General features: G+C 54.2%; 4 protein-coding genes and 1 pseudogene across 5 annotated transcripts, besides 1 other annotated feature; 2 read left to right on the top strand and 3 right to left on the bottom strand.

Annotated features, from left to right (window-relative positions):
- The first annotated feature begins 4,630 nt into the window (after nt 1–4,630).
- On the top strand, nt 4,631–5,645 carry NCS54_00709400 (annotated as a pseudogene). Its single transcript has 2 exons — nt 4,631–5,218; nt 5,298–5,645.
- Nucleotides 4,631–5,645: a sequence feature.
- A 119-nt stretch (nt 5,646–5,764) lies between these two features.
- On the bottom strand, nt 5,765–6,661 carry NCS54_00709300 (OTU domain-containing protein; the record flags this gene model as incomplete). Its single annotated transcript, XM_053152528.1, has 1 exon — nt 5,765–6,661. One exon carries the CDS (start codon nt 6,659–6,661, stop codon nt 5,765–5,767), a length of 897 nt encoding a protein of 298 aa, XP_053008503.1.
- Nucleotides 6,662–7,491: 830 nt separating this feature from the next.
- On the bottom strand, nt 7,492–11,766 carry NCS54_00709200 (Mcp5-PH domain-containing protein; the record flags this gene model as incomplete). The annotated part of the gene is made up of 2 exons (XM_053152527.1): nt 7,492–8,585; nt 8,637–11,766. The coding sequence occupies 2 exons, from the start codon at nt 11,764–11,766 to the stop codon at nt 7,492–7,494; spliced, it is 4,224 nt and encodes a 1,407-aa protein (XP_053008502.1).
- A 6,157-nt stretch (nt 11,767–17,923) lies between these two features.
- NCS54_00709100 (Hypothetical protein) lies at nt 17,924–19,482 on the bottom strand (the record flags this gene model as incomplete). The annotated part of the gene is made up of 4 exons (XM_053152526.1): nt 17,924–18,139; nt 18,183–18,194; nt 18,246–18,994; nt 19,044–19,482. 4 exons carry the CDS (start codon nt 19,480–19,482, stop codon nt 17,924–17,926), a joined length of 1,416 nt encoding a protein of 471 aa, XP_053008501.1.
- A 647-nt stretch (nt 19,483–20,129) lies between these two features.
- Nucleotides 20,130–20,933, top strand: NCS54_00709000 (Hypothetical protein; the record flags this gene model as incomplete). Its single annotated transcript, XM_053152525.1, has 1 exon — nt 20,130–20,933. The coding sequence occupies one exon, from the start codon at nt 20,130–20,132 to the stop codon at nt 20,931–20,933; it is 804 nt and encodes a 267-aa protein (XP_053008500.1).
- Between the last annotated feature and the right edge of the window lie 326 nt (nt 20,934–21,259).

The following is a 21,259-nucleotide window of genomic DNA, read 5'->3' as shown; positions in this document are numbered from 1 at the left end:
AAATCAATCCTCAACGAGTCGAGCCAAGCAAAAGCACGTAAGGCTTCCATGCATGGAGCGAGGAAAGAGAGAGGCCCGTCAGAAACAACCTCGACATGGGGGTTCACTCTGACCAATCACCATCCCCATGTCACCCATCGACGGCCTAGACCCCATCCCATGTCGGCCTCGGTTGGTGGCATGTTTCGCTATCACGTCTTGGATTCTTGTTGCCAATCACCATCAGCACGAGCCTTATCGTGCTTCTGTCTCGGCTTCTTCGCTTCTTCCTCTGCAAGCATCCATCCAAGTGGTTCCATAGGAGGAACCCGACAGCAGCAGAAAAAGCCCGACGCTTGTGGGGGGGGGGGCTCCGAAATCCGGTCCTTTTCTTCCTGTCGGGCCGGGATCATGGACGTTCCTGTGGATCATGATATGGACATGTCATGCTCTACTCGGTGGAAATAATGCGGCCTTCCCTTGTTCCTCGGATGCGGAGCGAGAGCGGCTTCGCATCAGAGTTTTTTCTCCTCTCTCTCTCTCTCTCGGCTTCCTAATCCCGCAACGACGAAACATGATCATCACCTGTTTTTGACTACGCACTTTTCTTTTTCTTTTTCTGGCGATCTGGGGTTTTCGGCGCACTTGGGATCAAAACGGGGGGTTCATGACCCGTATTATTTGTTGGCTTTTTATTGTTTGTTTTAAATCTGTGTCGCCGGTATTTGGGACGGTCGGACATGGAATATACCACGGGTCATGGCAAGCAAAGCAAGCTGGAAACTATTACTATTTATCGTTATCTTGTTCGGAGGAAAGAAAAGCTAAGCTGCATCTGGCATATCTGGTCTGGATAGATAGGACATCTACCTTGGGTATCACAATAATGCAAGCGGTCTTCCTTTTGATCAAGTTGACTCTTGTCTCCTGCTGGTCTCGCCATGGATGGATAAATGTGCCCAGATCTCGATGGCCAAGTCATGGATCCTTCCTTGGCGAGGCACCTCGGTTTCTCACCCACCCACCGACTGCATCGACAAGGGCATGCCATCACACATAAACCGGTGAATCCAGTCAGGTCAGGGTATCTATGAATCTCGTGATGTCTCTCACATTGCTTCGCGTATGCTTTGGTTTCGCGATAACCACCACCCTGTTCTGTGGAGCGTGCAGTCGAGTATCTGCGCCGCGAGTTACTCAAATACGCGGATAAATAGAGATGATATGATATGCTACCTACTATTCTTCCTCATCTGCCCCTGCACTTGCGCCTTACTATCAGGGGTTGTCACTATAACCATCCTCCGCATGACACAAAACCATGCGGCGTCAAAAACAATAGTTACAGCAAAAACACTACACTGCAACTATCGAGACAAGACAAAAGTCCCCATTTGCTTGTTTAACAACAAACCCCCACGTCAACATCGTCACCGAACCCCCCCGTACGAGCTGGAATTGGTCGTGGTTGCAACCCTCTCCTCCTCAGGAGGGGGTGGTGTTGAAGACAGTCCGTGTCTCACCTAATGCATGGCGGCGGCGTGAGGCCGGCATACACGCTCGCAGCAACATAGTCTCTTTAGCCAAGAACTCATCAGACCTTTTGAGGAAACCCGTTTTCATCCCGTCATGGTCATGCGTGAGGCTTCAGCTTTGGGGGGATCCGTTCCTCATCTGGACTAGGTTGTCGCATGTAGCACAACCAACAGCATGTTCCTCAATCCTCAAGCACAGGGGCACTATGCACGAATAACCAACTGCATAGGGGGTGCAGGGAACTCACGAGGTATCCAGATCGAGTCTCAGCTTCAGGGTTGCCGTCAGGTTCACAGCCACTCGTGTCTTTGCTCTTAATACCTCAACGCGATCCGACAAGGTTTGGTTGAGTTGCTTCAACTTGTGCCAATTCGCTGGATCCAACATCGCCATCATGAACAACTCCGCGCCAACAGGGCTAGGAGCTCTTGCGTCTATTATCGATTTCTTGCCGCCTTTGGAAAATCCAGACCTCACTCGTTGTAGAGGAAAAAATAAGAAGCAAGTCAAGTGCAGCAATCCGATCGCAGCAGACAAACGGTCCCGAGCACCACCACTATGGGCCGACCTTGCTAACAGAGAGTACTTTCCGGACAACGAGGACTTCTACTACAAGCTGGAGACCTTGTTAGAATGCATCCATTGCAATATTCATGTGGGAGATGCCTTGGAACGCTACCGCAGCTGGAAGATGGAGCGGTCCCTCGATGCCGCTTCCTTTTCATCTGAGAGTTCGGTGCCTGGCACGCCAGAGCAACGCAGCTCGATCGAGTTCCCCTCCGATACTGATATTACGCCCTTCTCCAGCCCTCTTACTCTGGACGACATGCCCAAAACCCCAAAGAGCTCAAGTTCTGATGCGGCGGAGAGCTTTATTCAGTCGACGCCAACCAGGTCAACTATGGCAAGCCTCAGATTCCCCGAGGAAACTGAGCGGCTCGGCACTGTAGAGGTGGTTTCAAAGCGCATCTCGGCAATGACAATCACCACCGACCCGGAAAAGTCGACTTGCAACACCTCGGAGACTGTCGTGGAGAACTTCTCAGCCATGGCCATCTCTAGTCGAGAACTCCCGCGAAAGAGTCAAAATCCTGTGACAGAAGAAGCTGCTGTCGAGTATGTTTCAACCGTGGCTATCGCCGCCAGCGAAGAAACCAGCACGACAACTGTCGGCGAAAAGGAAGCTACCCAGGACGTCAGAGTCGTTGGCCTTGGCCTCATCAGCACTTTGCAGCGCAAGGGTTCGCTGCGAGATGATTCTCCAGTTATCAGGGAACTGCACAAACACCTCACGCCCCAGCAGCTTGAGGAGGGGACCGTGTATGTTCTGGAGCACACAGGGACCCCTGGCCTCTTCAAGGTTGGATGGACCAGGACGAGCGTCTACGAGCGTCTCGGACAGCCTGGGAACTGTTATTGCAAGGACACCAAGGTTCTCCATGAGACAAGCTCGGGACGTTTTGCCGGCGCGTCAAAGGCAGAGAGGCTTGTCCAAGTCATCCTCCGCCACCAGAACATTGCAGTCGTAGAGTGCGAGCAGTGCGGAGGCGGGCACAAAGAATGGTTCAGATCTTCCAAGGACGAGGTGCTCAGGACAGTCAAGCTCATGGAAGATTTCGTCCAACTGCCGGCATATGAAATGTGCGAAGGGGAGATGAAGCTATCGCGGGAGGCGAATGCATTCGTCAAGGCCATGTGCAACTTCTCAACAGCCCGACTCGAATCACTCATGGCAAGACCAGAAAACAGCGTGAAGGAAACTGTTGAGTCAACGTCGTCAGTTGGTACCCAGAGTTCGGCCTCTGAAGCGCCAGTCGAGCAATCTGCCCAAGAGCCTCTAGGGAGCGAAGAGAACCCGAGTTCGTCGACATCACGTTTCTCTGATAGGTCAAGGCCACCAAGGATATCTCTTGGTACAAAGCTTGGAACCAGAGGAAACAAGGTCAGAGTACGTGCTGCCAACACTGTTGCCAACACCAAGGAACGATTTGGTCGGCTGTTCAACCGCTCACGAGAGTCTACGCCTGAGCTCGAAGACGCGAGTTCAACAGACAAGTCAAACGCGGATGCCAATACATCAAAAGGGCCTGAAGAGTTCTTGGTCAAGTTTCTATGGAGTCTCCTGCCAAAGGATAGCAAGCCAGACCAGGGCGCGACGGGTGATGATGGACCCCGTGACATGGCCGCTCTGAAGACCGTGGTGCGGCAAATGGCTGATGATTTCCGGAAAGATTTCGAGGCGGCCTATGAAGGAACTGGCAATGATGAAGACTCGAAGACGCAGTAATGGATCGCTGTAAGAATCGTAAACGAAGATAAACTTCTTGGTAGTCACACAGCAGATGTCGGCTGCAAGCAATTAGTGCTGCAGCTGTCATGCAGTGTATCCGTTCTCACGCGCTCTGTTCAGCCTCCGCGAGTGACACCAAGTCGGTGACCAAGTGCGGTCAGAGACATCATGCCTTGGCTCTGTTTCATGATGTTGACTGTAACTCGCCTGCTCGGCTCATCAACGCACCAATCATGGCAAATGGTGGTGCACGAGTCCCCCACAATCCGGTCACTTGCTGGTTCTGATGGAGATTCGAGGTTTGTTCGGAGATAGATGTAAATGAGGAGAGATTGTTGATCTATAGATGAATGTTGAGATGTGATGGATACCAATAGATACATGCCTTGATACAGAGGCAGTTGCAAGTAGGCACTCCTTCTTTACCGAGACAGTCGTGGCTCCTGCCAAGGAAACAGTTAGCGTCGCAACTAGGGCAGGCACTCCGGATGTCCGTGACTGAGATTCGCCTTCCTTCCGAACTCGAGCAAGCACGCGACCACCACAAATGTCCTGATTTCCCTCACTCAGTTTATCATCTGGCAACTCCATCATCATCCTACGCCCATGACCTAATCGCGGCAATTCCTCTCATCATTGGATACATCACGCTTATTTATACGGTAGCTTCCGTCCTGGCCGTCTTCAGTCTCATTCTCCCCCCGCAAACGATCCATCCATTCCGTCATCGTCCAGCTTCATCATACCCCACCATCCGAGCCGATCCATCGCCCGACCCGACCCTCCCCCCCTCATCTCTGTTTAGCACGCTAGACTTGGCCAGTTCCTGATCAAAGAGCTTTCGCCCTCGACCGACTCCCTCCTACATTGATCCTCTACCATACGAGACCACCATACACCGCTTCCTCGTCGCCAATGGCCACAGAAAATCCTCTCGAGGCGCGATTCGCCTCTGTACCCTTCTCGGACCATGGTTCCCGCTGGGACAACTGCTGGCGGGAAGCTCGCACACCTTGGGATCGCGGCAGCGCTTCAATAGCCCTGCACGACCTCCTCGCCCAGCGTCCTGATCTTGTACCGCCTTCTCAAAATCATGACCACCGCGGCCAGCTTCTCCGCGACTCAGTAGGTGCTGTTCGCAAGAAGAAGGCCCTGGTTCCTGGTTGCGGTCGTGGTCATGATGTTTTGCTTCTGAGCTCATGGGGCTACGACGTATGGGGACTCGACTACAGCGCAGCCGCAAAGGAAGAGGCTATAAAAAACCAGAAGCATGCCGAAGCTGAGGGTCTATACAGGGCTGTGGATGGGTTGGATAAGGGCAAGATTCACTGGGTGACGGGTGACTTCTTCAGTGAGGATTGGGTCAAGCCCATTGGCACCGACGTCAAATTCGATCTCATCTATGACTATACGGTAATACCATGTCTCCCCAGTCTTCCTCGAGATCCTATATGATTTCACTCCTCTTCAAACAACCCGACTAACTCTTCAGTTTCTCTGCGCGCTGCCTCGGGAAGCAAGGCCGCGATGGGCCAAGCGCATGACGGATCTGCTTGCCCATGACGGCCGACTCGTCTGTCTCGAGTGGCCTTCGACAAAGCCCATGTCCGCCAACGGACCCCCATGGGGTGTATCTCCAGAGCTCTATGAGGCCCTCCTGTCGGCCCCGGGCGAGGAGATCGCGTACAACGACGACGGCACCGTCCACGAGGATCCGATTTCAAAACCTTGGGCTGACGCCCTACACCGGCTGAGCCTCATCAAACCTCCACGGACGCACAAGGCCGGCACCGGTGAAGACGGCGCCGTCCTCGACTTTATCTCGGTGTGGAGTCGATAGCCAACTGAGCACTTCGCCCGCCGCTTCTCTCTTTATGACTTGATACCAAACAACCACCCTACATGATTCGTCGTTGTTGCAGTGCACAGAAACGTGATCCCTCTTGCTCTCCGTTCTCATCATGGCGCTTTGCGGAGTGAGTTGTAGTGCTCTCCCAAGCCGTAGCCGTGCCTGTAGTATGCCAGCCACAGCGTCTTGCCCGATGCCGCACCCTCATCCTCACCAATGCGTTCGAGACGACCGTCCTGTACCACGCGGATCTCCGTCTTGTACTGTCGTGCCAGTGCCATGAGCTCCAGCTGTCCGCCCCATTCGGCAGTATCCCGCATCTTGCGAGCGTAGTCCCCAAGGTCCTCTTCCAGGAACGGTGCAAAGTCATCACCGTGCTCCAACATGTACGCCGTAGCTGCTCGACGCACCGTCTTGTAGGCCGGTTCCTTCTCGCCGTCGCCCACTCCGAGTGGAATATCGTGCTGGCCCAGTTGGTCCGCCACGGCCGAGAACAGACAGTGGCCATCTGGTGCAATATCCTTCTCAACTAATCCGTGCTTCTCAAACGTCGTCTTCATGAACTCGCTCTCCTTTGCCCGGTAATCCGTCATGTTTGCTGCCTCTTCCTCAGCACGCTGTGCCGCCTCCTCCTGCTCCGCGGCACGTCGTGCCATGCGCTCCTTTTGACGGTTCCGCTTCTTGCCCGGCTGTTGTTGTTGCTGCTGCTGTGCTGGCTCCGACACTTTAAGCTTTGAAGTTTCCGATACGAGCTTTTCCTCCTCTGGTTTGTTCTCTGTCACTGTGATCTCCTCGGGTTCTTCGTCCGGCTTCGCGGGGTCCAGCGCAAGCAGCTCGGCGGCATGCTTCTCGCGTAGGCTCCGCTCCATCTCGGCGCACTCGTCATTGACACCCTTGCGTGTCTTCTTTGTCGCGTTCTTCTTCTTTCCCGTTATGCGTCCTTGCAAGTCCTTGAGCTCACGGCGGTGCCGCGCCTGTACCTGCTCGAGTGTCTCGGGGGCGTCCATGGTGACGATGGTCGACGGGGAGACGCGCGTGTCGAGGACGGAGGTGATGCCAGAGCTTCTGTTTGTATAGCACGACGATGAAGAAAGAAAAAGGTATACTGAAGGGATATCTGTAAGTTGGTGGAGGTGGATGAAGCTTGGAGAGCTCAGATCGCGGGGTAGTGGGATGGGATGGGAAAATTCAGGCCCCAAGATGGTGGGGCAACGACACGCTCATCTCTCTACGTCACACAAGCAAGGCAATAGGTAGCTGCCATGAATGCGATATACACACAACATCCTTAGTAGAAACTATACAGTCTTTACAAAAGAAGGCAATAATAGTTTTACTTCTTTTGATTCTCTATCTACCAGCTATCTAAGTTCAATCTAGGTATCCATCGCAATATATATAATCAAACAACATCTTGTCCAGGAACTAGAAGGTTGCGGTCAATGACCGTGAGTCTCTTTCAAGTAGCTCCGACTTGTAGTGGCCTCCATATAGGATCCATCCATGACAACTATCCTCTGCCACTAGGTAGTGAACCCGACCCTCGCATGTCGAGGTGCTCTAAACCGTCCGTCCACATCCATTTCTTTCGACTTTTGAAGCCTTTTTGTCCCTGCTCAAATAAAAAAGCAACTCCAAAACTCCGCGCCTGTAGCGAGTGTTGACTGGGTCGTTCCAACCCCAGTTCAGTTCCCAAACCAATCCCAAAGTAAATATACAAAAAAGGGTATAATATCCGTTGTGACCCGTCCTTATCCAACGTGCTTGTCAAGATTCAAGGAAATGAGAATGAACGTGATGGCGGCCGTCATGCCGCCCTTGCTGAACCCCCTACATCTTAGAATCCCTTGAAAGGATCGTCACGGAAGTAGTCCTCCTCGCCGGCGGTTCTGCTTCCATGATAATAGTCGTCAAATCCTGCACGGTTGCCACGAGAGTGATAGCTGTCCCTATGTCGGCTCCGGCTTTGTCGCCGCCTTTGTTCCTTGCTACGCCTCCGGAGAGAGTGGCGAAACTCGTCATTCTCATCCGGATAATCGCTGAATTGCGAGAATGCTAGAGGGCTGATGAAAGCCTCCATCCGTACGGTTCCAATAGCATCGAAGAAGTTGCTGGGCCGAGATGATGCCTCCGAGGTGCGCCCCGACCCGGCTTGGCTCATGCCCCAGGTTCCGGTTCCGGACCCCGCTTGGCTCATGCCCCAAGTTCCGGTTCCGGTGCCAGTGCCAGTGCTAGATGCCTGGTAAATGTCTGAAGAGCCTGCAGTTCCAGTGCTGTTGCCGGCTGTGCTGTTGGTTGCCTGATGCTGACCAACACCGCCAATGGGCCCAGAGAAGCCCCGGAAGGAGAGCGGCGGCGGTACGTGACCACCGGTGTTGCTTCGCTTACGTCCATGAACCATAGCTTGGTTCCGCTCATGGAAGCGGGGAATAAAGGGAGGCTCTGCCGCATCTCTCGAATCATCGCGCGAGTGGTTGCTCGAGAAGCCGCCGACCGAGCTTGAGAAGCCACCCACGGATTCTGCGATTGGGAAGCTCGTCACATCGCCCATCTGTGAAGACGGCGCGCTCGGGATGCTCGGGATGCTAGGGATGCTCGGCGGTCCAGGCCTAGGAGCCGCCGTGCGACCCTTGGCGAGACGGATCGAGTCTCTAATACCCCCGCGCTTCATCTTGGATCGGGGCGCTTCAAACTCGGGCAGCGGTGTTTGTTGGATTGGCGGCGGGGCTGAAATGATCTCGGGCACTGCTTGGGATGAATGTGCTAGGAACGACAGGGCCGTCAACCAGATATAATGTCGATCGGCAGATACTGCTGTAAACTTCAAGGCTCTCTGTGGCGTGAGAATGAGGATTGATCGGTTAAAGACAGGAGCCATGCCCTTGGGCGCGGCGTTGTCGTCCTTGACATCCAGCACAGATTGGATCGTCACTGATTTCGTCAGCGATTCGAGGTTCGGGAGAGCGAGGGAAAGCAACTTACGTTTTCGGCCAGTCTTGCCCATCAAGGCACTGCCCGAGGACGGCTGCTTACTGCTCCAGAGGATGGCCCTTTCATATGGTGCGAGCCAGACCCATCTCTTGTGCCGGTCGTTGCCAGTGTCGTCTTTGCCGTTGCTTTCTGGCACGCCAAACGACTTTCTTCTGCGGACGTACTTGAACATCCACTCACCAACCATGGCCTGTGCAATGGCATCCACTACACCAGTGCTCTGGGCACTGCTGGACATGAATGGTGGCGGGTCGGTACTACCAGTGTTGGCAGTATTAGACGTGTTGAACGTATTAAACGTGTTGAAAGTGTTGTCCGTGTTAGTTGAAAGCTTGTGTTGATGCCTAAACTGTCCACTATGTCGGACTCGAGTACGGGGAGTTGTGATATCGTTCCGTGGCAGGGGGGGGAGGCTGGGGCTCTCAGGTGCCTCCGTAGAGGGAGACAACGGAGGGGGAGAGCGACTTCCTTGTCGACGGTGTCTCTGGTTGCGTGGCAAAGCAGCAGCGGAGCGAACCTTTCTGATGCTGCTCGCGCGGTACACACGACCGGAGCCTCGGCGCTGGAAGGTGTCTCCTCTGGTTGGGCTTCTCTGTCCGTCACTTGGGGCGCTTGCACTGAATGGAAGCTTCCGCGAGCTAGCTCGGGTGGGGATCGGGAACGGTGGGTTATTGGATTCGGGCAGGCTTGGGCTCCTTGAGCGGCCTTGATGACTTGCGATACCATTCTGGATCATGGCCGCCTTTCTCATCACACTGGCCCGGTTAGATGACATGCTGGCAGGTCCCTTCTCGTATGCTCTGCCAGACTTGCTCGAAGACATTCGACCCATGCCATCCTTATCAGCGTTACGGTAAGCCTGATGAAGCTCTGCTGCCACACGTGGTCCCTGGCGCATCGTGATTTGCTCCGGAGATGTTGGGATTGTACCATTGGTCCCAGTCGTGCCCGTTGAGCTGCGTTTGCCAGGGCGGCTCGAGATGGACTTTGGTCGGGGTGCAGATAAGGCTGTCCGATACTCAGAATCGCTCATCTCAACATCTCCAAACTCATCTGCCTCATCAGAGCTTCCACCATCGAAGCCAGCAAACAGGCTGCTGAAGCGATGAGGCCTCCGCACAGGCGCCCGCTGGCTCGACAAAGGACCATCGTCATTGTTTCCGGGATAAGCGTCGTGGAGGGTGTCATCGTCGGCAACCGAGATTGGAGACGAGGGCAGGTCGCTCAGGCTGCGCTTGGTTGTCAGCCGGCGAGGGTTTCGTGGTGGAACGTTGCCCGGAACAGGTGTAAAGTTCTTGGCAGATTCGTTGACAGGGCTTGGGTTCGGGGATGAAGGTCTTGAGGAGATGGCAGAAGGTTGGAGATGGGCTGGAAGGAGGGCCAGCCGCTTGTCAGTTTGGATGCCTTCTGTCTGAACTCCGGCTTCAGTCGTCGACACTGGGGAAGACAGATTGACTTGGCAGCCAAAGTCCTTGAAGTATTGCGGCAGTCGTGGTTCACGAGGTGTGTTGGGACGACTGGTGGGAGGGTGAACACTGATGCTAGGGATTGCCAGCGGTGGAGGAGATGGAGGGGGGACAGGTGAGGGCTCGCGGACAGGCAGTGCGTCAGTCTGTGTCGACGATGTAATCATCACAGGCTTCTTCTCGACCGGCGGTTCCACTACTGGGGGTGGTGGTGGAGGAGGGGGGCGAGTAGGTGACTTTGGCGTCTTGGGAGGTGTCAAGGGCTCTTCCATTGTCTGGGCAGCGGCAGAGACCATGAGACGTCTAGGTGTGGGTGGTTCAATGCTGAGCGGACGGTTGATGTGAACTCGCTTTCGGCGTTGGTTTGCCTCGATCTCACCATCTGCCCGTGGCGAACACTCAACTTCTGGTGACTTGGCGCGAACGGGAGGCTCTGGAGTAGCGGGCTTCGCGGGAGGGAGCTTGGGTGACGGAGGCGGCGAGTACTGGATGCCCGTGTCGGTATACGACACCTTTGGAGCAGGAGGGTGCTGTTCCTCCTCATCCTCACCATCTTCGCCCTCCAGAGCCTCAAGCACTGCCTGGTTCTTGAAGAGTCTGCCACGTGCTACGCTTCCCGGTCGTTTGATGCTCTCCAAGCTCTGGTTGCGACCGTGTAGGCGGTGCAGGACGCTGTCGCGGCTGAAGTTGCGTACATGGAAAGACGTTGCGTGATTCGACATGGCACTCTCACGGCCATCCAGATCGCTCATCTCATCTTCGTCGTCGTCAAAATTGAGCTCATCAGCAAGCGAGTTGCCGTTCAGCTTCGCCATGCCAGGGCCACTCATGATAGAGAACCGGACGCTGTTGGTCATGCTCATAGTCCTCACACTTGCAGCATCATTTTCTCGACCGCTTTCCTCAACTTCGCTCTCATGGCCTGGGCCGGTTCCGTTGTTGGCCGCATTGTTCATCTGAGCCTGTTGATATGCAGCAACCTCATCAAGAATGGTCTTGAGGCGGCTTTCGGCAACGTGGATTCGGCGTTCGAATTTCCGTCTCTCATCTTCCCAGCCGTCCTTCTCCTGTGCCCAGAGTTCATGGACCCTTTGCGAGTCCTCCTCTTGACTTCGGATCTTCTTTTGTGCGGCCTCAAGTCGTTTCCTAGTATCGGATACTGATTCAACTGCGTCATCTCTTTCTCGAGCCAGTTCGCCCAAAGCAGATGATGTTCCGCCCTCAAGGAGCGATAGTTGGCGCTTCAGGGACCGGCTTTCCTTTCCTGTCTCGGTAAGATCTTGTCTCAGCGTCTCCCTTTCCTCTTTTGCAGCATGAAGAGATGTCTCTAGAATCTCGATCTGTTTGAACTTCTCCTCCTGGTCTCTTCGAAGGGCCAATATCTCAGACACCAGATTGGCATGCAATGTGGGAGTGAATCGTCGAGGGTCAAGGATACTGATGCTCTCGTCTGTGGTGACGTCCCGAGATGAGCGTTTGGATGCCATGTCGCTTAGCAGAGGCGGAGGTGAGACTCCCTTTCCAGGTGGTGTGACTGAACGCCGGGATTTCCTTGATGTTCGTGAAGGTGTGCGGTATGGTGTATCATGAGGCGTCGGCAGAGAGGTGGCAGCCGGGCCGCTGAGATACTCGTCGTCGGTCTCCCACACACCCATATTGAAGAAGTAAATGCGGTTTCACGAGTTGAGTGTGAAGCAACTTGATACTGATAGGCATCGGCTGACTCTCATGTAAAGTCGCTGGCGACGGGAGTGTCGGTCCAAACCCGCCAAGCTGGCTGCACTCGTCGATCCTCCAGTGCAAACCTGTGCACGTAACGCTGTTATTGAAGAAGGCCGTAAGCTATTACTGGGGGCTGATACAAGAGCCCAAGCGCTGTAACAGGCTCGATGTCAGCCACCGGAAGGTCAAATAGGGGCATCAAATCATAACCACCTACATCGCGTAAAGTGAGCTTGAAAAGAAAAATGAGCTTGAAGTGAAGTGAAAAAGTGACCTCTGTCGCATGAACAAGTTAGTCTCAGATGGTTTCTGATGTGTGAACTCGCCGCCATGGACGAATGGCAGCGATCGAAGATGACGACGCACCTCGAGGAAAGAAAGATGTTTTATATAAAGTACAAGGGACCCAGGTCAACGTTAGGCCCCGTGCCAAGTTAATGCGACAGACGATTTGGTCGTGGAAAGGCTCCCGTCGATCGGAGGGGCGAAGGCAAGGCCAATGCGTGGTGGCAAGCTGAGTTGTGGAGGTAGTCGTGTACGGGAACTGAATGGAGCTTATAGGAGTCGGAACTGAAGCAAAGTTGGATGTCGCCGTCCACCAAGTCGTTATAGAATACGCAACAATTCGCAAGCTGCAGCCAGGGGCTAGTCAGCTAATCAAGCCTCGAGGCGAATGAATGGATCGAGTCGAAGGACGCGCGGGAAGATCGTGAGGATCGCAACAAGAGGACGCAAAGACATGGCCAACAAAAAGAAGAGGGTTGGGACTTGCGCCGGTGGAATCACGGTCCACGGGACGGCCCGGCTGAACGTACAATGAGAAACACAAAGCAATAGCGTCAATAGTCCAACCTCGTCACTCACTCTCGCAATTACCAAGAGCGGAGTGTCATAACCTCGAGTGGAGGAGTTGACTGGACTGGATGGACGATGAGGGAAAGCAAACGAAGGGCAGTTAGTGAGATGGATGTCGTGGGGTAGACGAGCGCAAAGCGGGAGAGCCGGACGAGCATCAAAAGCCAGCACCAGCACCGGCAAAAGCACCAATCCAGGGCCAAAGCGAAACAATCAAGACAAGGAGAGGCGAGCGCGAAAGCAGGAAAAGGAGGAGAAGAGTCGTCTGAAGGACAAGACAATCAAGACAAGAATCTCGAGGGTCCAAGGACAGTGACGCGGGTGTGTCCCTCAGGTGCCAAAAAGTGATCGGAGCACACGCGGGCGCAGAAGACCAGGACCCTGTTAAGTATCCACTTGGTCGTGAGGCGTTCACCTGAGGGCCTCAACCACGCCAGGGTCTAGAGTGAAGAAGGCAAAGCCTTGCAGGTGAGAGCTCAGTTGACAGCGGCGAGCAAGCACGTCCAAGGTACGTACCGGCAGTGCTCTCGCGGCTGAGGAGACGACACCCAACATGGGGTTACGATAATGGCATGGGGGGCTTGTGGATTTGGAGCGGAAAGGGGAAAGGCAGGAGTGTTAGGCGACGGGAGGTGGAGCGAGGCCGGAGGCCCGAGAAGACGGGCCTGGCTTTCTTTGATTAAGGGTCGACGAGGCTTGCTCACTTGGCTGACGATGGAAGATGGAGGGTGGCGGTCGCGGAGATGGGATGCTCTGTCTGCGGTAATGAATAGCAGGAGTCAGGGCCGGCCGGATGAGGCGTGTCGAAAGGGGGACGGCTGTCTGATATTCGCAGAGACGAGAGGCTGATGGTTGGATGTGAATGTGTCTCATACCCCAACCCAAACACACGGCTCAAGAGCGGCCGAGAGAAGAACAATGCCAACCAGCCAACGGCTCTCCATAAGCCTAATGCCAGCTCCGGATTGGCTTGTCTTGTTTCCATCCTCGCCGGCGACTTGGGACCATTCCTTTCCTCTTCTCCTTAGCCCAGTCGGCACCTCTCTGGATTCGACTCGCCCGAGGAAGGGTCTAGCTGGGCCTGGCCTAGCCGGCCAACCAAAAGGAAACTCATCTTGACTAGTCGAATGTGAAAGTGATGGGGCAGGCCAGGGTCTGCAGTTGGCTGCAATTCAATTCCCTCTCGACATCCTGGCTCTCGGGAATGAGCCCCGCAGGCACCGCGAAAAGAGAGAAAAAAGTGATTTGTTGATGATTGTGCTCAAGTTGAAGAGATGCAGAAGAAGGTGGATGTTGAAACAACGTTAATTTAGTGGCCGCCCAGAAATGGAAAATGAGGTGCACTGTAACCTTCCCATTCACCCGACGTGGGTGTGATGTGATGCCTGAGGCAGACAGTGAGGGCCGGGAGAACAAGCAGGAACCTCTGCATTCATCCAGGAATCATCCATCAACAACTTTATCAGCTTGTTTCTCGTTGACCTCATGCCCATCAACAACCGAGCTGGAGCCCTAGGCAACCTCTCTACGTACCGCACCCACTCGCTAGCCAAGCTAAAGAGCCCTCCCCGGGAAAGCTAATGCAGCTTCCGGGATCCCCTGTAGCGCCGCAATATCGGCCCTGGATGGTTCCTAGGATGGTCCTGGCCTCACTTCGAGTGATCGAATAGGAGGTCCAGGCTTCTCGTGCTCTTTTGGGACCTGCAATTTCCTCTCGATGATCCTCTCCTTGCGGGCATCGTATCCCAGACCTGGCCTTGAGAGTCCATCCCCAAAGGGTCACGCTGGAGTTGGAGCTGTCGATGTGCGGGAGGAATCACCATCGTCAGATACGCCAGACACATGCCGCTTCCAACATGGGAGTTCCCTGCTTCTCCGCCCTCTTGCTTTTCCATCCTACAACGGTTTTTCCACTCAGGCCATGGCGTGACATATGCCGACCACTGCAATATTGACAGAAGTTGGAAATGCACCGGCTCACTGATCTTGTGGCAAGCAGCGAGAGTACGACATGGCCCAGAAGTGGCTCCTGGCTACGTACGAGGCACGGAGTATTCCAGGCATCGACACGGCTGGGAAGCTTCCGAAGACGCTTGGCAGAGCCGGCGACAGGTCCAACAGGCTGGGACTTGGTCCTTCCTATACCTCTGAGCAAGCAATGCACGTACCACTCTCGCCCAGGGGTGGTAGAATGGCTACAGAAGCCTCTGATCTCGGGGATGCTACTGTGTACGTTGACGGATCGTCCATGTCTCGGTTCCTCCTCAGCAGGCGAAGCTGTCAAAAAGCTTGCGGTAGTTGCCGGCAAGGCGAAGACAAGACCAGGGTTCAATGTCACCGTCAACGTCAACCAGGGCACCTCAACCGAGGCCGGCGACACCGAGGAGTTGCAACAGCAATGTTACCCCATTGCGTGGCTCCTGAATACTCACAAGTCCTCGTTCATAAGAGACGTTGCGCGGCTCTTGATAACAACCACTTTATCACAGATGTTGTCCAGACCACTCCGAGGGGGGCTCGGCACGCAGAAATGCTCGCCTACACCCTGGCCAACATATGGCCCATGGACACGAGCGAATGCATGGCAATGGCACATCCTGCACCCGTACATAAGTCCATGACCGGAGCTGTACCCCAGATGGCCGCTGCTCAAGCCCTTGCTGATGCTCCACTTGGAATGGATTCAGTTTGATTGTCAGCCCTCTCAGAGCAAGATTGCTCAACCGGGATTATGCCTTGAGCACTCATGGCACTCGCGAGCGAGTCTCCTTATCCCCAAGAAAATGAGTTCTGATGATGCAAGACATATGCATGCCGCATCGATATCACTGACCTCTCTGTTCCAGGCTTGGGGTCTTGACCCCTCGTCATCTCGTGCCTCGTATCATTCAGGCGTCAAGAGTTGTCGACTGACGAAGTGATTGAGGCCTGAGAAACAAGCGAACCCCATGACGGCAAAGATCAGCCATGCGAAAACTGCCGAACGTCTTCTCCCCGCTCCTTATCGCCATCCCCTATGCATTATCGGTGATCTGGCTTACCCTGCCTCTCTCGGCCGCGTCTTCCTCACCAAAGCAAGCCACCCGTGACGGCCGGGTTCGGGAACAGATACGTGCGCTTCTTAGGAGCACAAACCAAGATCTTCCCCCTCTTACGCCAGCGTCTGATTCTAATTGCAAACAGGGCACAATTCATCGTATGGATGACGCCCCAAACACGCAGTTGGAAATTAGCCCTGGTTGATTGCCTTGCTCCCGCTTCTCTGAAGAACCACCTTCATCAAAACCAGCCCCATTATGCTCACTAGTCGAAGCGCGGCCCGTGTTGACCTCGACCAAGAAGCAATTCTCAGCAGTTGGCTTAGGATCCATAACGCAATCCTAGCCAAGGTAGCAAAAGCCAACCGCCAGAAGCGACTCTTGTGATGACGGACCTCGGGTCTACTTTGCCCGCCTTGTTTGCTACTTTACGAGCTCCACTCGGTCCGGCTGTCGACATGGATTTCGGCGTCCTTCGCGTCCTTCGCTTCCTTCTCGTTGGAAATACACGATGTGACCTGCCAACGCCTGAGAGATTCACCCGAACTTCCCACTCCGTTCCCTTCTCGGACGAGTACTGCACTAGCCGAAGGGTTCTTCGGCGCCGCTGGAGTGGTTCATGTCTTCGCGTCGCCTCGTGGCCCATGCTCGATGCTAATGCCCAATGCTTGTCCTCATTGCCACATGAAACGTGTGGCTTCATTGACGGATCACGGATTCTTTCCCAATCGACCATTAGTTCCCTGCTCGGCATTTGTGCCTACGGCTCAGAAAAGGAGAGGTTCGATGTTGGTTGAAGACAACTCGCACCTAGCCTTGTTTCGACTGGCTTGTTTCTCTTAAACATGATGCCCCACTGTGTTTCTCACGAACGTCAGCTGCTTTCATCATCACTTGTTGGGACGTTTCCGAGAGGTCGGAAGGGATAAGTCCGTCACTCAGCTGTCGAATGACCTGTCAAGTCGAGTTAGTTGGCCCCTGCAACAAGTCCAACCCTATTAATTTCACGAGTATGTGAAACATCCAAGTTACGTTGTAGAAAAAGCAAAGATGGGAAAGGCACGTTTCCAGCTACCCAAGAAGGATCTCATCACCCTATCCGGCTCCCCGGGCTCCAGGGAGCCTCGTGCTTATTTCTCTGGCTCTTGTTTGCTGCCCGGGATGGTCATGTGGTAGAAACGATGCGCTTGACTCCTTACGAGCTGCATATACAATGTAGTTATCTTGGTCCACACATCCCCTTGCATCGTCGATGATACGTATCAAGAAGTGTACGGATACTCGGGCTTAACTTTGACGTTTCTGGAGAGAAAAAAGCAAAGGCAGGACGGGGTACTGCGGAGTATTATTTACTTTGTCGCTTGGACTCTCAACGACCAAGATGCCAACATCAGGCGGCGTTGACCGTCCTCCTGCGCCAATGGTGTGTTAACCCACTGGCACTGGAACAGCATGACAGCTGATGCAGGGCGAGTGGGAACGATGGCTTCTGGGGTTCCATGTATGCTCAATTCCAAATGCCCATCTTGACGAGGATGGCTATTCTCATGTCAACTAGACAGCGTTGACTCAGGGGCCAAATCACATCCCTTAGCTCTCTGCTGTAACCCATGAACAATTATTAACTACGATATCAAAAGTTGAGCATACAACTCAATAAGGTAACTCGAAGTCGTTGGGGCCGGACAGAGTCCGTTTGAAACATGCCATAGTGTTGCGATACGACCAGCCGCACCTGTATCCCTCGCCTCGCTTCAAGTCGTTGAACAAGCAAAGTTTGACCAAGTCACCTGAGAATTGACCCGCCCGGGCACAGGCTAGTATTGAGATTCTTGCTTCTGCGATGCTCCACACGAAAACGGCGATATGCGGCGGCCGGCTAGCTCACAACTGTCACTGCGTGTGTATGTATGCAAAGTCGATCTCAGTCCCACAGTCAGCCACGCTGACATTGCCAGCAGGACTCTTGCAGGTGGTGAGCGCACATGGCAGAATGATGTTTTTCTTTGCCGGCCGGTAACGGAGGCAAGAACATCCAGTGTGGGAGCAGATCCTCCGAGTCGTGCTTTATCCGTAACTGACACCTCGACGAATCACGTCTTTGATAGGGTCCTTCCAAGGGCGGCTGAGGCATCCTTCGATAGGCGGTGTATCAGGCCATCATCCTCAATGCCCGTCCTCTGCATCATGTCGGCGCTTACGGGGGGAAAGTGCCGGCCGCCTTCTGCTTCCGCCTCGTGGTGATGCAGTATGCGACCTGACCTGCGGCCACGGGCCTAGCGTCCACGGCGGAGCGACTTGCGTCTTCAAAGATGAGAGTCGAGACGGAAGTGCCATTCGGGTTTCCGCCGGGGGCTCGTCTTGCGGGCGTCGTCTCAGTCAGATTGCCGCTCAAGGCGCCGGACCTTGTGTTCTACCCATATCGGATACTTGTTGAGACTCTCAAACCACTGTACCGCGCTCCCGATCTGAGATCATTAGCCGGTCCATGCCTTCATGGAGAGCGTAGGGAAACTTACCAAGAATGCCCATGAGCCTATAAACGTCGACAATGTCAACGCATACTCAACTCCTGGCTGGTTCATGCCAAAACCCAGCGCCCCGCAGAGCGTGAAGCCGATAGCCCCTATCAAATTCCATAGTCCAATGTGCCATCCGAGGACTCCTGGCGCGGGGATATACCAGCGAGGCTGAACCTCGAGCATGAAGAGTGTGCTCGAGACGATGAAGCCCGTGCCACCGACGACCTGCGGGAGCCAGTAGACACCGTTGAGGGCCGGCGTGGAGAGGTTATTGAGGATAGGTGGCAGTGCTGTGAAGCCTGATATCCAGAATACGGTGGCACCAAACATTTGTGAGGAGCAGGCGAGGAAGCCTATCTCGCGAAAGTAGTGCGTCCTCAGTTCGTACCAAGTCGGCCACCAAGACCACATACGGCCATCTTCTGGCGAAGTCTCGTCCACTTGATGCTGGTTGATAGACTTGCCGACGACAAAGGTTCTCTTCTGAGCATGCGAGTGCCTGCATTCGTGAACGGTCTTGAGGTGGAGGACTCCGTCCACACTCTCCTCGACTGCCCAGCCAAAACAGTCTGAACGGTTCTCGTTGACGGCTTCGAGCATGAGAAGTACTGAGCCAACCTCGAAGACTGTAGCTCCGACGAGAGCTGTCAGCCCAGCTGCCCAGTCGGTCTCGCCTTTGAACTCTGTCGAGGGGTCTTGTACGGGTAGCCAGGAAAAGAACCCGTTGACGACCCAGATTATAGAACCTTGACCTGTTTAGATATCCATGTATTAGATGTCAGGGTTGGCTCATACCTATGGTAAAGATGACGGCGACATCATAGGACACATCCCAGACAGGGTATCTCAAAAACATCTTTGCAATCCCTCTCATGGTCTGGTTTACTGTATTCGTAGGCTTCGGGCTCTTGGTCTTTTCGTGTTTGTGAGGATCGACCTCGACGGCCAGTGCATGTCGTCCCTTTCTGTTATCTCGACTCCTCCAGACATAGGCAACCTTGGGAACTCGATCGCTCGGCAGTAGTTGGTCTCTTTCAACCTCAGGCGCAGTAACTTGCCTCTTGCCTGCCACCATGTACCGTTTCGTGGGATTCAGGAACTTGAGAGGCCCGGTGCTGTGCTCTGCGTCATAGTGACGCCCAATGAAGTGGTCCTGTGGCCGTTTCATGGTGACGAGATGCCTATGAGTTGGGAGTAATGCTGGAGGACTAGATGAGTGTGAGTCTTGGGGCATGTCCTCTTTTCTAGTCAATGGACGTAGCCTGGAAGGACAATGTCAAAGCGAATGTTCCGGGGGGCGACAACAAATGCTCTGATGTTTTGGCTTATACGCCGCTAAGCAAGGGACGAGTTGCCGTTATCCGATATGACGAGGCTGGGTACGCAGTAAGCCTCTACGCCCATTTCAGACGAGACGATTACCTTGTCAATATGACGAAATTATCTTCATATTCAAAAACACATCATGAAATTTTCAGCTGAACCTGAGTGAAAGGCTGGGACAAAGTCAATTGTGTGTGGCTTTGTCATCGCGCGCCGGAATTGGTACAACTCGGCTACCCTAGACACAAACAGCTGAAACAAGGTGATTGATCATCAACAAAGACCTCATCCACGATCGTCTCAGCCCAACAAACGTGGTGTTTTGCTTATCAGTAATCATTCGGAGACTGTCCGGTCGACCTCCTCTCCTCTGGCCATAACCGAGGTCGTCTCTGCCTCGAGCCCACTTCACATCGTCATTAGAAGGGCGCAGAACATCATGTGACGCATGTTGAACTACTTCATTGCGCAATCATCATCGGACAAGAACCGAAGAGCAACATACTCCTCATAAGAAACACATCGAGAAGAAACTCCTAACCAAACACATCAATAACAATGTCACCGGGAGCCATCTCACCACTTAGCAAGGTGAAAGCCCTTACCTTTGACGTCTTCGGCACCGTCGTCGACTGGCGTTCATCTGTTACTGAGGAGCTCACCTTGAGAGCCTATCGCAAGCTGTCTTCCGACCTCCCTCAACCTCTCAAATCCCGCCTGGAAGAACTGAAAGAAGATGACTGGGGCCGCTTTGCTCAGGAGTGGCGGAACTCCTACAGCAAGTTCACACTTGGCTACGACCAGAAGAAGGACTCGTGGAAGAGTATCGACCAGCATCACCATGACAGCCTCGTCGACCTTCTCGAGAGCTGGAACCTGACTGGACTGTTCAGCCCCTCCGAGATCGAATCCCTCAGCCTCGTCTGGCATCGCTTGACACCGTGGCCCGACTCATCGGACGGAATCCGAGAGCTGGGCAAGACATACAAGACCAGCACGCTCTCCAACGGCAACCTCGCCCTGCTCAGGGACCTCAACGACTTTGGAAACCTGGGCTTCCATGGGTTCCTCTCAGCCGAAAACTTCAAGACGTACAAGCCAGACCCGGCCGTCTACCTCGGCGCGGCGCGCGAGCTGGACGTCGAGCCGCACGAGGTCGCCATGGTGGCCACCCACCTCAACGACCTCGCCGGCGCGAGGGCATGTGGCTTGAGGACAGTATACGTGGAGCGTCCGGAGGAGGAGGCATGGGCCAAAGACGACGAGAGGTATCAGCAAGCCAAGGATTGGGTCGACCTCTGGATCACGGAGGAGGAGGAGGGCTTCTTGACCCTTGCCCGTAAGCTCAAGGAGCTAGCCTGAGGTGTGTTGCCCAGGACAAGAAACGGCAGAGAAATATAGTCGAACAGGGGGTCCCCAATGCCCAGGCTGGTACCTACATGATTGGTAAACTGTGGCTGTATGCGAGTTGGTGAGCGAGTGCCTTAGTTGATAGACCAGGCGTATATTGTGCGTCGGAGCTTCTTCTCGTGCGGCAAGTCAGATATTAGTCGAATGATTCCGAGCCTCTCGGCGTGGCTCGGCCGAATGGATTGTTTTGTCTTTTCTTCTTGTTGTTTTCTGAGGCCATCACAGCCATTGTGTGTGTGGTTCAAGATAGTCTCGCGGCATCCACCACCAGATGCATC

This window comes from Fusarium falciforme, chromosome 5 (assembly GCF_026873545.1).
Source record: "Fusarium falciforme chromosome 5, complete sequence".
NCBI classification, from domain to species: domain Eukaryota; kingdom Fungi; phylum Ascomycota; class Sordariomycetes; order Hypocreales; family Nectriaceae; genus Fusarium; species Fusarium falciforme.
This window is presented reverse-complemented; position numbering and strand designations above follow the sequence as displayed.